The sequence below is a fragment of the Nymphaea colorata genome, chromosome 10 (genome assembly GCF_008831285.2).
Source record: "Nymphaea colorata isolate Beijing-Zhang1983 chromosome 10, ASM883128v2, whole genome shotgun sequence".
Classification (NCBI taxonomy): Eukaryota; Viridiplantae; Streptophyta; class Magnoliopsida; order Nymphaeales; family Nymphaeaceae; genus Nymphaea; species Nymphaea colorata.
Window position 1 is genome coordinate 14,385,146 of NC_045147.1, and position 15,749 is coordinate 14,400,894.

At 40.5% G+C, this 15,749-nt stretch overlaps 1 protein-coding gene across 1 annotated transcript; it reads left to right on the forward strand.

The window, feature by feature from the left end:
• Positions 1-6,649: 6,649 nt before the first annotated feature.
• On the forward strand, positions 6,650-10,119 carry LOC116262292 (probable inactive receptor kinase At1g48480). The gene is made up of 2 exons (XM_031641517.2): positions 6,650-8,301; positions 9,047-10,119. Exons 1-2 carry the CDS (start codon positions 6,936-6,938, stop codon positions 9,700-9,702), a joined length of 2,022 nt encoding a protein of 673 aa, XP_031497377.1. The 5' UTR covers positions 6,650-6,935; the 3' UTR covers positions 9,703-10,119.
• Positions 10,120-15,749: the final 5,630 nt, after the last annotated feature.

Genomic DNA, 15,749 nt, shown 5'->3' on the forward strand with positions numbered 1-15,749 from the left:
CTTGTTCTGGTCGCCGAGCTTGGGCTTTGGATGCTCCAAGTAAGCGCAGTGACGCACTCTAACCAACGAAGCATAAAAACAGTTGAGGATATTTGTGTTTTCTCTTGTTTGTTTCTTTCTCGTGTCTCATTTGTGCATTTTATTGTCATCCTGCTTCTTTGCATGAATCTTACCAATGGTCTAGTTCCTGAACCCTCGATCTCCTCTTGAAAGGGAGAAAAGCAGTAAGAACGGAGCATGTAAAAAGCTTTTGCAGTGACTCAAAGCTTCTTTGTTAAATAGCCTTTTGAAAAAGCAGGTTGCTTTTGACAGTGGTGGAAAGCTTCTTCTGGGCTCGCGAATAACAAGGAGAACCCTTGTAAGACAGGGCAATAGTTTAAGAACTCAAATTCTTTTGGAAGGCGTGCATTCAAATCCCTTGATGTAACTGAGATTATTTTTCATGGTCTTTTGATCAATAATTGGTATGTTGGATTTATTTTTTCTCCACCTTTTTTAGATTTCGATCTACGTTACGTTGAAGGTTTAAAATTAGACCCCTTTGCCAAGTAGATGCAGCTTTGTTAAATTTACCAATAAAAAACTAACTACCAAGAGAGTTGGCACAATAGTTGGGGCAGGGCTGGTAAGTGGCTAGTTCTTCTTTCTAATTTACAGAGCGCCAATGCTTGAAGCTGTAAAAACAAAGAGGGGGTCACTAGCGCAGTTGAAGCATGGCGGGTGGCATCCCGACACACCAAAGTAAGTTTAGTACTCTTGGGGGACGAGGGATTGAATGGGGGCGTCGGTATGGTAGGATGAAATAATGTTCACCCAAAAAAACTGCAGCATTCAACCCCAATGTAATTCAAAGAATATTGTAAAAACAAAACTTCAGGAAAAACTGCCATCAGTCACTGAAAATCACGACAAACTGGCCCATGAACGAAGTAATATCTTCCCAGTGAACATATGGAAGATGCAGCTTATACATAATTGTCCCTAAGAAAAAGCAAGAGTAGTTATAATCTTTCCAGCGCAGCCGTAATCTCTACCAGAGTGCCTTTTCTGACAACCGCTGTTTATGGAGTTTAGGAATGTACCAAACTCACTGAATCTTAAACTTTTTAGTCATGCGTATGTGTGTTTTGCGTGTTTTCAGGACGGTCAGACGTGGGGATTTAGTTTTCTTATTAATATAAGGTTCAAGTCTCTTTCGTGTGCAATTGTTTTGTTTTTCTTTAATACTTCTTGCGTGCAGCAAATGTGATATCAGGTTGATTCAGTAAGCTCCGCTTTTGAATTCCCAGCATCTAACAAGGTACTTTGATTGAATTTTATATGGTAAAAAACATTTTTTTTTTGTAGAGAAAACGCCAATAAACAGTTGTTGTCCAAGCTGAACGCATCTAGATTTTCAGACCAGAGCAAAAGTACCTTGCATTGTGAGAAAAACTAGATGGACAATACACTAAGACACGCACATATATATGAGGTGAAATCTTTTAACCATCCGGATCTCCATCCACGCATGATTAAATATACTGCCTGATGCAACACCGCTCGATGCATTACATCGGACAGTTGTAACTGGATGCAGCTCCGAAAGATGAGAGGATGAGAGGATTTCATCTCTTTATATATATATATATATATATATATATGAGTGAATGATGAATCTAGCTATCTAAAATACCTAACAATCTAATGAAACCATTTATCTAATATGAACAAAATATTAAATGATAAAAATAACCTTCAAACTTTTCTTGTTGGTTTTCTTAACATTATAAATAAGACGGTTCTAATATATGATCGAGTGATTTTAAAAAGTCAAAGTCGTATATATATATATATATATATAAAGGTGTTGGTGCGTTGGCAAGTGTACGCCACTTTTTCAGTGGATTCATGATGAATGAGGTTGGATTGATTTGAAGTTGGGTGGAGGAAGCAAATGTGAGTTGTGCAAGGTGGAAGAATCCAAGATGAAGCACGGGAGTCCCGGGCATGCGCCTGCTCCCAACCAATAATGGCAGAACTCCCAAACCATATTTTCAAATCTCTCCCTCTCTAGAATGCAAACAATTCTAGGGAGAGTGGATGGTTATAGAAAGAACAACTCAAAAAAAGGTGAGCGAGCGAAGAAAAATCAGTTCAAATTGGATTTCAGATCGAGTTTTGGTAGAAGCAGAGATGCCTTTCTATTGGTCTGCTGTAACACTGTGTTTTTCTTCCCGGGAAAGTAAAGCTACATGTTCGGCATGGTCAGGCTGCTACTTCATTCAAATGAAGCAAATTAACAGCTCAGAACATGTATTGGTGTTTGGGGAGGATTCGTTTTAGGAAAAGGCAGTGATTTTCTTGATTTCTAAGATAAACCCATACATGGAAACAACTACAAAGAATGTAATCTTTACCGCTCACTGTCTGTTTGATAGCTCAGACAAATTTGCTTTTTATTGCCAATAGTGGTGGAATCTCTTCTCATTTTTTATTACTTCTCTCAAATAAGACAAAGCTTTTGCTGTGCATTAAACTTGGTCACTTTAGTTTAACTTTTTCATTAGTTTTACCTGCAAAACTTTTTCATTCATGGAGGGAAGATGTTTCGGTTGAACTCATGACCTTCATTCTTTCTTTTGTTTCTCTTGTTCCTTTTAAAAATCATTTTGGTTCGTGGAGAAGAGATGTACCAAACAGCCCATTGGTTTTGCTTCCTACTTGACTTAGGATGGGAGGTCTCAAGTTTAGAGCTTGCTTATTATTGTGAAGTATCAATGCTCGAGTTCTTTCTAATGACCTGTCGATCCGGAGCAGAAGCCGGTCTCCCTTGAATGGCATAGCATAACTGGTTAGACAAACAATTTTAAGGGCACAATTTTTTTGGACTACAAATGGTAGATGCACAATACTTTAGTTGACACGTGTTCTGCTTCCCATTAACAACCCTGCACCTCTGGGGGTAAGGGAAAAGAGAAATGAGCTTCAACCCCTTCCAGGTATCTCTCTCAATAGATGCCATTCTCATGTGAAGGGAATGGTCAAATGAAAAGTGTTCGCCTAAGTGAAGAGGCACTCTATAGTTTGCATGGGAAAGTGAAGATTTTCCACTCATAATGTGGTCTCAACAATCATTTTCTATGTCGACAGCCACATTCAACCTGCCAGGGAAAGATAGTGTGAAACAAACACCTCAATGGATTCACTTTCCGATTCCTAGCTCCCTTTCATATGAAACAATCAGCCGTCTTCATATGAGACGGTGGAAATTTCGCATTGAGGGCCACAATGAAACGCCAGCCCATTGATTCAACTATGGAGTCCACCTTTCATATGGCACCTTCCCTGATATATATTCCAACGGCTTCAGGCAGTAGCGGAGCCAAACAAATTCGCTGTAAGCGCACTTGTTTAAAAATATTCAAATTTGGTGGGACACTTATATATATAAAGATAAATATTTAAGATTTTCATTTAAAAATAAAGAAATTTTAAGAGACTGGTGTGAGCAACTTGTTGCTACGCTACTGGCTTCAGGTTCAGAAGGTGGAAAGCAAACATGTTAGAAGTTAATTAAATAATAGTTTAAAAATAAATTTAAACTTATTACTTAAAAACCTGATATTTCTTAACAATCGTGTTAGCCAATGTTGTAGAAACCAATGAGCATACACGACATGGGAAATGGAAAATCGATTCATTTTCCCATGAATGTTGTTCGCTTTCTCAAATTCGAAGGTGGATCAAACGCTGGATTAGATAAACAGTTGCTGACATTATCAGCAGGGACGAGTGCAGAAACTGTCAAATAAAATCGAAGGTCTCATAAGACATTGATTTGGGCTATTTGGCAACCGTGTCGAGAAGATCCAGGGCTTCCAAAACATTCACAAAAGTCACATTTCCTTTCCGGCGACCACTTTCTTTGGTTACAACGCGAATATGGGACTTTGATTCCTCTCCCCAAACAGACTGTGTCAGATATTTCCAATTTTAAATGCAAATTCTGAGACCAGGGTACACCGGTGACTGAAATTCAGGCTCCGGGCTCCTTAGAAAACCAAAAAAAAAAAAAAAAAAACTTGGTGAAAAATTGACTTGTGCTGTAATTATATTATTTTTTATCATCTTGGCATGGTAACAAGTGGTTTCATGAATCAGGTATAATAGATTGACGACGCAAATATATCCTTTAAAAAAAGAAAAAAAAAAACTATGTTATAGTGTTCTATAAATCTACACTTCTCATCGTCAAACTGCCCAACAGGACATATGATCTTAAGAAAAGTATGAACTCTATGAACAAAACGCGCAGACCAGCGTACATCAGTTTGGAACAAGTTCTTAATTTCTCAGTGGACTTCACACCAAATTGGGACTCTGCTTTGCCGATTTTGCCAAGAGAAATGGACAGTGATAATAACAATGGAATCTGAAATGACCAGAATGTTTCAACAACGTGTGGCTGTAGAGAGAGGGGCTTGTGGTTTGACGGAATCTGACAGGGAAAAGCATGAATCCGCTCATTAAAGGTTTTGTGTTAGAAATAGTTTGACCATCATGTTTGTATGAGTTCTTTGACTTTCATATTGTTCAATGCACAGTTGCAGACCTGAAGGTTGATCATTTTATCTAACTCAGTACATAATACTAAATGATGAAAATAACATCATTTTTTTTTTTTTTGCTTTTCTCTTAACTGTCCTGGATATTAAATAGTTGGGCAACTCTAAAAAACAAAAGTCACCATTTAATTTTTCATATACGTATATATACACACGATTAACTATGAAATTGAATGGGAATCACATACACTATCGATTTTATATCATGCTTGGATTGATAGAAAATGAATGGAAAGGAAAAGAAAAAAAAGACTTATGAGGATATTTGGATGGAGGGAAAAGGAAAAAAACATAAAATCCTTCACAAAAGTGTGTTTGGCTGGAAATGAATGAAAGGAAATACTCCGAAACAAATGAGTTTCCCTAATCGAGACACCTTGCCTTCTTTTGAGGAGTATTATTACCACCTTTTGGAAACATACATAGCTTGGTTTCTACTGATTCAACTTAATCTCTACCATCTGATCTGATCTTAGATGGATATGATTTCCATTCAATTCTGCATTATACATCTACTTGGTATCCACATGAGAAAGGTCAGTAAAACTGGATATGCTTCTTAGCATGGTAGGGAATCCAGGGGCCGACGTTCAGATCAAGTCTTTGAAAACTTGGTGTATGTTGTCTAGGAAGAGCCCAAGAAACTGCTTAGTATACAGAGATTTTACAGTCAAAATAAAGTGTTAAAAGACTTATATCAGATTATGCAAAGAAAGACACCAAAAAAACCTATTTTTTTTTGTTTTACATGTAATTTTTTAAAAAATCATTTAACTGATTTCTGTCTCTATCAAAATTTTGAAAGTATAGTTCAGCCCTCTCAATGAAAAAATCATAGTCCATTCATATCGAGACTCACATGAATGTCAATTAAGATTGACAATGGAGAAGATTCAGATGATCTGATCACCGAGTGAGGACTTAATTTACAACATAAAATTGGCTTGAATATGAATTCTTACGTCTAATATCATGCGGATCCAGTGTCCGAATCAGAGTGAGGGAAAAGATCAACTCCGAGTGACAATCGAATATAAAGATAGAGACGGAGTCAACTTTAAATCCAAACGAGCTATAATACACATTGAAGCCGTTCATTGCATCACCAAGAAAATTTAATTCGACGCGAAATATAGAAATAAGTATTTGGAGTTATGGCGTTAATCTTGGGTATATTTTTTAAAAAAGGAAAAGTAAATAAAATACGGGAAACAAAGTCCGATCTAAATTAATCCGCTCCTTTTGCAACCCCTAATCTCAATCAACCATTCTCTTACCTACAAAGGAAAGGAAGCGAGAGCTGAGAGAGAATGTGTGTGAGGGGACAGCTTGTTTCGTGATTGGATGTCCCGTAACGCCTTTAAAGGCGACCATTGATTGTGAGCTGAGTAATTGAGCCACTCCCCAACCAACAACCATTCCACTGAGGGGGAAATACATTTAGATAAATTAGCACGCCTAAATGCAAAATAGAAAACTCTGTGCGCCTTTCCGTAAATGATAGACCGAAGCAATTCTTTTATCTTTTATATCGGAAAACTTATCAAAATAACTTCGTCATTCGGACAAACAAAATAATGAGACCACCAGGTTTTACGGAACCCTAAAACGCCGTTAGCAAGAATTCGCCGTTCCGTTGATTGAAAAAGAAAAGGGAAAACAGGAAGAGATAAATAAAAGGCACTAAAGTCGCAAAGAGTAAAGAGCAATTTTCCGCCCTCTCTGCAAAAGGAAAAAGAGAAAATAAAGCAAGAAAAGCAAAAAGGGAAAGTTTATGGAGCGCGGTTAAAATTCCAGAGTATTTACCTCTTTCTCTCTCTACACTTCATCTCAGGAGGAGACCTCCTCCTGACCTGACCCTTCTTTGACCACTTCGCGCTCTTTCTCCCTCTACCCATCCATCGATTGCACGCTGCACACCAAAAAGAAATGGTGGAAATTGCTCTCTCTCTCTCTAAAGTATAATTACACCACTCTCTTTCTCTCTCTACCCATTTCCTCCAGGAGACTTGAAAATACTGTCCCACTTTCTCTCTCTAGGGACCCACCCATCACTCTAATCTCTCAAGGTGATACTTTCTCTCTCTACCATCTATTGCCTCCTTGTGAAACGCTTTCCCGTTTTCTCTCGCTGCCCATCAGTCCATTTACTCGAAGCTCACCTTCTCCCTCCCTTCCCTGTGCCGTCCGTCCTTCCTCCGGCCAGCAAATATTAAAATCTTAGGTCTGTCTTTCTATTTGTGTCTTTCTCCCTCTTCTCTCTTCTAGAACGCCAAATCATAAAACCGGTCTGCACTCCCTCCAAAACCACCACCATCCGTCGACACCATGATGGCGCCGACGGCCACTTCCTGCGGACTCCGACCCGCCTTTTGCCTCTTCCTCCTCCTCCTCTTTGCAAGCTTCCTGCCGCCGGGAAGAGCAGACTTGGCTGGCGACAAGGCCGCGCTTCTTACCTTCCGTTCGGCGGTGGGGCGGTTCCTCCCGTGGAACCAGAATGATACCACTCCCTGCTCGTGGCAGGGGGTGGTGTGCGCCGACGGACGGGTGGTGGTGCTCCGCCTGCCCGGCACAGGCTTGATCGGCAATTTCCCTTCTGGGGTGCTGGGCTCCCTCACCGCCCTTCGCACCATCAGCCTGCGTTACAATGCTCTCTCCGGCCCCCTCCCGTCCGACCTCGCCGGTGCCGCTTCCCTCCGCAACATCTACCTGCAGCATAACCGCCTTTCGGGTCCAATCCCACCGGCGATCTTTAGCCTCCAGAAGCTCGTCCGGCTCGACCTCTCCGGAAATAATTTCAGTGGCAGCATCCCTCTCGCCTTCAATAACCTCACCAGGCTGGCTACCCTCCTTCTCCAGTCGAACTCCCTCAGGGGACCTGTTCCCGACCTCCGTCTCCCCAACCTCTCCCTGTTCAACGTCTCCTCGAACCAGCTCAATGGCTCCATCCCTGCCGTCATTGGCCGTCATGGAGCCAACTCATTCCTTGGCAACTTCGCCCTCTGCGGCGCTCCCCTCGCTCCCTGCCCAGGAACCGCGCCTCCCCCTGGGAGCAACAGCCCAGGAGGAGGAGGTGCTGGTGCTGGTGGTAATGGTGGCGGCGGCAAACGGCACAGGAGGCTCTCTGGTGCGGCCATTGCTGGGATCGTCATTGCCTGCGTTGTGGCGGCAATTGTGCTGCTGATAATCTGCTTGGTGTGCTTTAAGAAGAAGAGCAGCCAACGGAAGACGGGCGCGATCGATATGCCCCCTGCGAAGTCGCTGGATCCGGCAGCACAAGAGAAGTCTCTGGATGTGGAAGAGGAAAATGTGGGTGGTAGCGGTATTAGGGAGGCCAGTTCAGTGGCTAAGGCAGACATCGGTGGTGCTGGACCCCCGAAGCGGTTGGTCTTCTTCCCCGGGGCCAAGGGGGGTTTCGATCTGGAGGACCTGCTCAGAGCTTCAGCAGAGGTTCTGGGGAAGGGGACGTTCGGAACGGCCTATAAGGCTGTGCTTGAAGATGGGACAGTCGTTGCAGTGAAGAGGTTGAAGGATGTGAACTTGAACCAGAGGGAATTCGCGGCACAGATTGAGAGAATCGGATCGATGATGAACAGCAATCTTGTTCCTTTGCGTGCTTACTATTACTCCAAGGAGGAGAAACTCCTTGTCTATGATTACATGCCCATGGGTAGCCTCTCTGCATTGCTCCACGGTGGGTGCTTCCGTCGATTATCTTGTTTCTGTGCTGGCGTTAGTAATGCTTTTCCAGTTTTCCTTTTCTAACTCTTTCGTATCTTTTTCAGTGAATGAGATGGTGGTTCTACTTTTTCCTTGATTTTTGTCTTCGTCTTTCTTCTGCTTTACTTCATCTCGCTTCAGTCATGATTTTGTTGGATGGTCATCTTCTAACTATCTCCTTTCGTGTTTCTTTAGAAGATCATGCATAAATTCCTCCATTTTTCCCTCTTGTTCTTTTTCCCCCCTTCACAGCTGTTGTCTATTCTTGCTTTCCCAAATGATTTGCTGGTGATAGCTCTTTTAATCGTCATTGTGCTTGTCCTATCCTTATGGACTTTATTTTTTACTGGTTCTGGTCTTAGGATTCGTTTCGTGGTCCAGGTCTGTTTCTTATTTGATTGCTCGCTTTGCTCTTTATATCAGTTGATTTTTTACGTTGTTCTGCACCTTACTTTTTCGTTCTTGTTGACGTTCTACATTCAGCTGGTCTGTGTTATTGTCAGTAATTAATCACTACATAGTTGGCTCGGCGTGTTGACCTTAAGGCAACCCTCTTTCGTTACGTATTTTGCATCTCTTTCTATTGCATACGCACATTTCGCCTTGAATTTGTCAGGTTTTATTGGCAACCCTTTTCTTAATTCAGCTGCAAATATGGCTGTATTTCCTTTCTTCTTCTTCTTCTTCTTCTTCTTCTGATAGAATGGCAACATGAACAGGAAGCAGAGGAGCAGGTAGAACACCACTGAACTGGGAATCAAGGTCCCGGATCGCCCTGGGAGCAGCAAAGGGTATCGAATATCTCCATTCTCAAGGTGCCAGCATTTCCCATGGCAACATCAAGTCGTCCAACATCTTGTTAACTAGAGAATATGATAGTTGCGTGTCCGATTTTGGTCTCGTCACGCTGGTTTCTGCTGCACCAGCTGCTAACCGTGTAATCGGCTACCGAGCACCAGAGGTGACCGACCCGACTCGAATTTCCCAGAAAGCAGATGTCTACAGTTTTGGAGTTCTGCTTCTCGAGCTCTTGACTGGTAAACCGCCTGCTCATGCTTTGCTCAATGAGGAGGGCGTAGACCTGCCAAGATGGGTACAGTCTGTGGTGCGGGAGGAATGGACCTCAGAGGTGTTTGATCTCGAGCTTTTGAGATACCAGAATGTGGAAGAGGACATGGTTCAGCTGCTGCAATTGGCCATGGACTGTGCAGCAACCTACCCTGATCAGCGGCCATCGATGGCAGAAGTGGTGAAGAGAATCGAGGAGCTACGGCGAAACATTACCAGTATCCATGACGACGAAGAAACGGCACACTCTTCACAGAGGACTACCCACTCTATCGAGGATACAAGTAGTGCTGCCCCTGCTCCTTAGCCTGTTTGGCTGTTTGAAAGGCAGGGAACGAAAGTAAACAAGAAGTTGGTGGTTTAGAAAGCATTGGTTAAAGGGAGATTAAAGTTTGTCCATTATCCTTTCACCATCCTCACCGTGGTATGTTGTTTTCTTTTTCTTTTTCTTTTTTTCTCTCTCTCTTTTCTGTTCTTTCATTTCTTGTTTCCTCTGCTTTCTCCTTCGATGGGCTTTATGTGATTTTGGAGGAGGAATAATGGGGAGGAAGAAGAAGGGGCTTAAATGCGTTTGGTCTTTTGCAATGAGGATTGGGGACTTCTCAATGCTTCTTGTAATTACTTTTCTTTTTTCTTTTTTTAATCTGCCTAGAGGAATGGTTGTAATTTTTCATTTTTTTTTCCTTTTGGAGTAAAGTTTCTTCTCATTGTTATTGTGAACTAAGACATTCAGGACTTTAAACCTCAATTGAACTGCTACGACCATGATTTTGACACAAACCGTTTGGTTTCATTCGCCGTGATTATAGTCATTAGGAAGCTGGCGTCCCTAAAGTGGGTTCAGAATCTATCTACTAATAACTGTATCACGTGGGCACTGTAAATTTTCATCAACCGCTTGTCTTCCATACGAGTGAATTTGGTAAAATCACTGCGCTGTAAAGAGCAGGAAGTACCATGTGCTTGGCATGTCAGAACAGTGATAAGTTTTTTCTGAGAACCCCTTCTCCAAAGGGCATTGTTCTGTCTTCCCAAGGTCAAGGAGTGCTTTATTTCAGTAATCGTATACCTATGCATCATGATTAACATGATCTTTGTCCTCTGTTGATTCACTAAAAGGAAGTAACAGCACAAAAGGCAGCAACAACTACCAAGACCTGCATTTCTCTTTTGTTTTTGCTCTTTTTTTTAATTCTGTACTCTGAGCAGTGTGTGGCTGGATCATTACTTTTTTCTGCTCACTTTGATATTTATGCCAACGAAGCTCGTGAAAAAGGAAGAAACAGGGGGCCGTCTGCAATAATTGCTGCTGCCACCTAGCCATGTGGGTTGGTCCTGCTGCAATCCTCATCCACTCTGTTTAGTTCTTTGGCTGAAGCTGCTAAAAAGTCTCAAGGTGCAGTGCTCCCAAGGAATTCTCCCACAGATTCACGTGGAAGAAGAGTCATGAGTTTGGATGTTTTTCTCGGCATGATCTATGGAGAGTTTGCTAATACTTGCTAGTTATATATATATATATATTAGCAAGATGCCATCTTATTTTCTGATCATGTGGGTGGATAAAACAGTTGGTACCAGTGGAAATGAGAAATTATTGAATATAGATCACCTTTTTCTATTATTTTTTGGTTTTTGTTGGAAATTGAACTTTAGAGGTGTGTTCTGCGTGAATCGTTTATCAGGGAAAATTTGAAGTTGTTTGATCGCGACATGGAAACAAGTTTTTCAATTGCTTGTAAAAAATGATGGCCCACGCTGTACTAAAACTCGATTAGGTACACATTGTAAAAGAGAAAAGGAGAACACATTTGCCGAGATATAAAACATACTGTCTTTGTAAACGAGCAATATAGCGAACGTATTTATGAATCATTTTCCAAGCTGGCTGGTTTCATCGTCCACCTCCAATGCATTGAAAAGTCACCTGCTCTTGCTGATTGAGCAATAACGCTTCCCGACGTCGCGTCGAGGCAACGTCAACATTGTAATCTTTTCTTTTTTCTTCGAGATAAAATTATCAGTTGAAAAAGGGCAGAATCCAATTCCTTTTCATGTTTCGAGAAATTGTTTTTTTTAATCCATTGCCAAGCAATTCAACCTAATCGTTGAATCGGTTGATTCAACTCCCGTATCATTCTGACAAGGAGCAAACTCTCGGGTAAATCAACTCATTCAATTCTCACGGATATGTTTAAGATGTCTGAAGTTTTTTTATGAAACCATATTTAATCATCATCATCTTTATCAGAGCCCCAGCTGCAAGTGATGTGCAACTAAACCATTTAAATGATAATAAAATCGTTCATTTTGACTTTCATGTCAAACGCTGAGACAGCATTGACATAAGGAGGCTCGCAGACCATTGGTTCGGACCCTATCGGCATCCAAGTATATATATATATATATATATATACAAAAAGCTAGGAATCCATATAAATAAATGTTTCATTTTAAAAGTTACCAATCTACGTTTTCATTCTTATAAAACTCGCTTGTTCTTCAAAAGCTGACAACCATGATTTTTTAAGTTTATTTTTTCTTTTATATTTTTAATGGACAAAACGGTAAATTTATCATATCGCACGCTTGTGTGTTTATATATATAAATAAAGGAGGGGTGTATGAGCTGGATCTTATCTATGACCAGCTAAGCGTGTTTAATCGGTGAGTAGTTCCACCTGAAATACTCAATGCTTCTTGCTTTTGGGTATGGAAATGGGGAGGTGGACTTCCTTTTGCCTTCAAGAGCCTGGATTGGTTGTAGCAGCCACACACGCTTGATTCTTTTTCCCCAGGACTGTTTGTCTTATTTAGCTATTGTCCAAACACGAAAGCTGGCTGGTGACTGGTGAGACCCATTTGAAGGAGGGGATCCAAATCTCGGAAAAAGATGGTCGGTCTCAGTGGGTCCCACTGATCTCCAAAGGACCCAGCATGCCGTGGGCCCACCGACCGACCATGCCTCAATCAAATGTCTTTTTTTTTTTTTTTTTTTTTCCCTCCCTTCTCTTTTCTATGTTTTGGATCTTAAAGTGGGATCTGGGTTGGAATTTGTCTCAGAATAATGTGATAGTCATAAATATCATTTTCTGGTTTGAAATGACAAAATTTTTATCAGGTCTAAAATAACAAAGTTGTTTTCTTAAAAAAAATAAAGATACATTCAGCAAAATAAAAAACTTAAATTTACATATAAATTAAAAAATGATGTATCCTATATAAAAAAAATTGTAAAATGATATTTTGGCCCTTATCAAAATTTTGAAACCGGCGATTCTCATGAAAAATTTCTAGCTCTACCACCGGACTTGAACCGATAAAACCCACGGCAGCATTTCAGATTATTCCCTGGTTTGGCGTAGTCAAAAGAGAATTTGATCAGACATTCAAGGTGGGTCCGAGATTTATTCAGGAAGAAGAAAAGGATGAACAAAAACTGTTGAATTTTCAGACGGAATAGTTGGTATAGAATAGAACGGTGCAAGTATCATACTTTTCGAGGTCGTCAAACTTGCTACATACATGTTCGGATCAGGCAGGTCAACCACCCAGAAGGAGAAAACGAGTTGGGGTTCTTACAAGGCTTCCTCCTCAATCCTCCGTCTACATTTAAATAATTTAGTCCAACTCCTTGAGATCTCTAATCTTGTTGGATATTAGTTAAAATTTAAGTTGTGTATTGATCAAGGAAAGGTCTATGTGACCTGACAGTGGTCGGAGGCAAATCGGATCCAGATCCAACCTGCCAGTTTAGATCTGCTCAAGTTGCAATCGGTTGGTAGCTGTATTCTGCATCATTTGATGCTTGTGATTAGAAAACAGTTCCACTGAGATTATCCAGTGCTGCCCACTACATTATATCAACTATAAGTTGGCTAAGAATCCTTTTTTTAAGATCTTAACCTTAGTTACCAAGCTAAGATGAACCTAATGAAATAGAATATTTGACATGGATGATCAAGAAACTTGTACCATTTCAGCAAAACTTAGTACTCTACAAGGAATTTTTTAATGGGCAGCAAGAAAATTGGATCCAAGTTAGAGATCCGATCCCCCTTTGATCTAAACCTAGGGGCTGGTAGGGGCCAAAAAGTTGTACTTGGGCCTCTGTTAAAATTTTGAAACTGTAATTCAACCCCTGCAATAAGAAATTTCTAGCTCCGCCTTTGTCTAAATTGGATGAAAAATTTGCCAGCACCATGTGATGCTCTCGCGAACTGGAGAAGTTAAATGCCCTCATTAAAGCAATCTTTAGTTCCTGATCATTAGTTTTGATCAATCTGCTCACGAGGATCAATATTTAACTTACATAATAATGAATGCATGAAATTGGAACCAGAGAGATTGTTAGTCTTTCTTTCCAAGAGCTGATGCCAATTTCTTACATCCCAAGTTGCGTGCAGCACAGTAAAATCCTTTACTTCAATAGTGCTTCAACCAAAAGCCAACTATCCAGTCTGGGCAATTTCACGTTGGGTTAACGACTAAGTAGACTTCTTCATGTCTGTAAGAGAATGAACAACTGTTGCTTAGAGCCATGAAAAGGCCTTCCTTGGAGGTAGTTGACCAGCGTTTCTTGGACTTTTTCCTTTTCAAAATCTATTGGAATTGAATATATATGTGGCGGAACTTTGTTTCGGCCACTCCCAGAAAGGAAAACATGAATTTTTAGTGTTATTGAAAAACACGCCTAAAGGGTCATTTGTTATTAAGAACATTACGTAAGTGTTTCATGAATCTACCTCAAAATTAGAGTACTTTCATGCAACACTTGCTCCAATGTTTCATGAATTTACCTCAAATCTAAGATCGATTCATGAAACATTTACGCCTTGTTCTCAATGCCAATCAGCCCCTAAATCTCTGATGGTTGACTATAAAGACTCTTAACATCAATTGTCTTCCATCGGGTTTACCGTTAAGTTAACAGCAAAAATATCATTAAACTTATAATTATGCACATAAACTGAAAGCAGATAAATGTTTCACAGAAAAGAGATGGAAAAGAGAAGCATTCTTTTTTCTACTTTAAATGTTGAAAAGAGAGAACAAGAAGGAAGAATGAGTTGGTGAACCACTAGAGGTTGAAGAATATGAACAACAATTCTTTTTCATTTTATTTTTCCTTCCACATGGATGGGTTAGGCCCCAAATTTACCCTTAAACCCCACATGTTGGTTTGAGCTGTGGTCACCATCGTTGTTCATGTCTGAGCCTTGTACCATCCACATAGGGGTCGGTTGTGCCTGTTCAACATATAGGGGCTGAGAACTAGAAGGCAAGATCATGGATTTCGAATTACCCACAAGAAGCCATGGAGTTTACTTTGACTCACTGAACAGGGGACAAGTATATGCCAACAAAATATCTTTGTTTCAATTTTTATAATTAAAGCAGGTTATTTGTTAAAATATTTGTACATCGCAGATCGCAGGTAGAATGACGTAACATCTAAGTTACCTTCCTTTCAAAAGGTAAAATAATTCTATTTTAATGTTATTCTTTACTCCAACTCACATTGGCGGATTGGTCTCTCGCTTAAATGGCAGCTGGTTTCCCCATTCTTCCTCCCCACCCGGCGTCTCCTTTTTCTCAACCACGGGTATGTAAAAAAGTCAAGGGACACAATGATTCTTAATGGGCGTAGCAATTAAGGCACTGCTTCTACTTATTTTCTCTCTCTTTGTCTCTCTCTTTAAGAGGTAGAAAGAGAGAAGAAAAAAATTAATAATGTGTGACCCTAGGTGGGGCCTAGATAGATTCAAAATTGCATAAAAAGATGTGAATTGAGAAATCCTTAAGATCTCAACAACACAGTTTTAAAATCTATACTACATATTAAAAACCATAAACCATGGATTCAAAGTTGGAAGAGGAAGGTCCGACCTTGGACTTTTCTATATTATACATTAAGTCGTTGGACCCTTCCACGCTGACTAACTTCTCCTCCAAGCTTTTTGGGGTGGAGACCAATATGAAACTTTGAATTTGCATGTTAGATATTAGTGGACCTGAGTCCAGTTATACGGAACAGCCCTATAAGAACCGAGTCACAGTCTTAAAGCCAACTGAAAATTTATTAACTACATATTTAATGCTCCACGGCTGCTTCGAAGGCCTTTAAACGCAGCAAACTGTTCTCCAACAAACAAGCAACAATTTCAACCTGTGCCCTCTCATGTGAAATGAGCTCCCAAGTCCTCGCAACAAATTTGAACGCCAACGAATAGGTCAATGTACATACATATATATCCTTGATAGTGATATTTCAAGCTTCGATGACAGCAAGAACCGCCACGAATTTGAACTTGGCTTGAGGGTCAAAGGCCACAATTCAACAGGAAAAGGGAATCC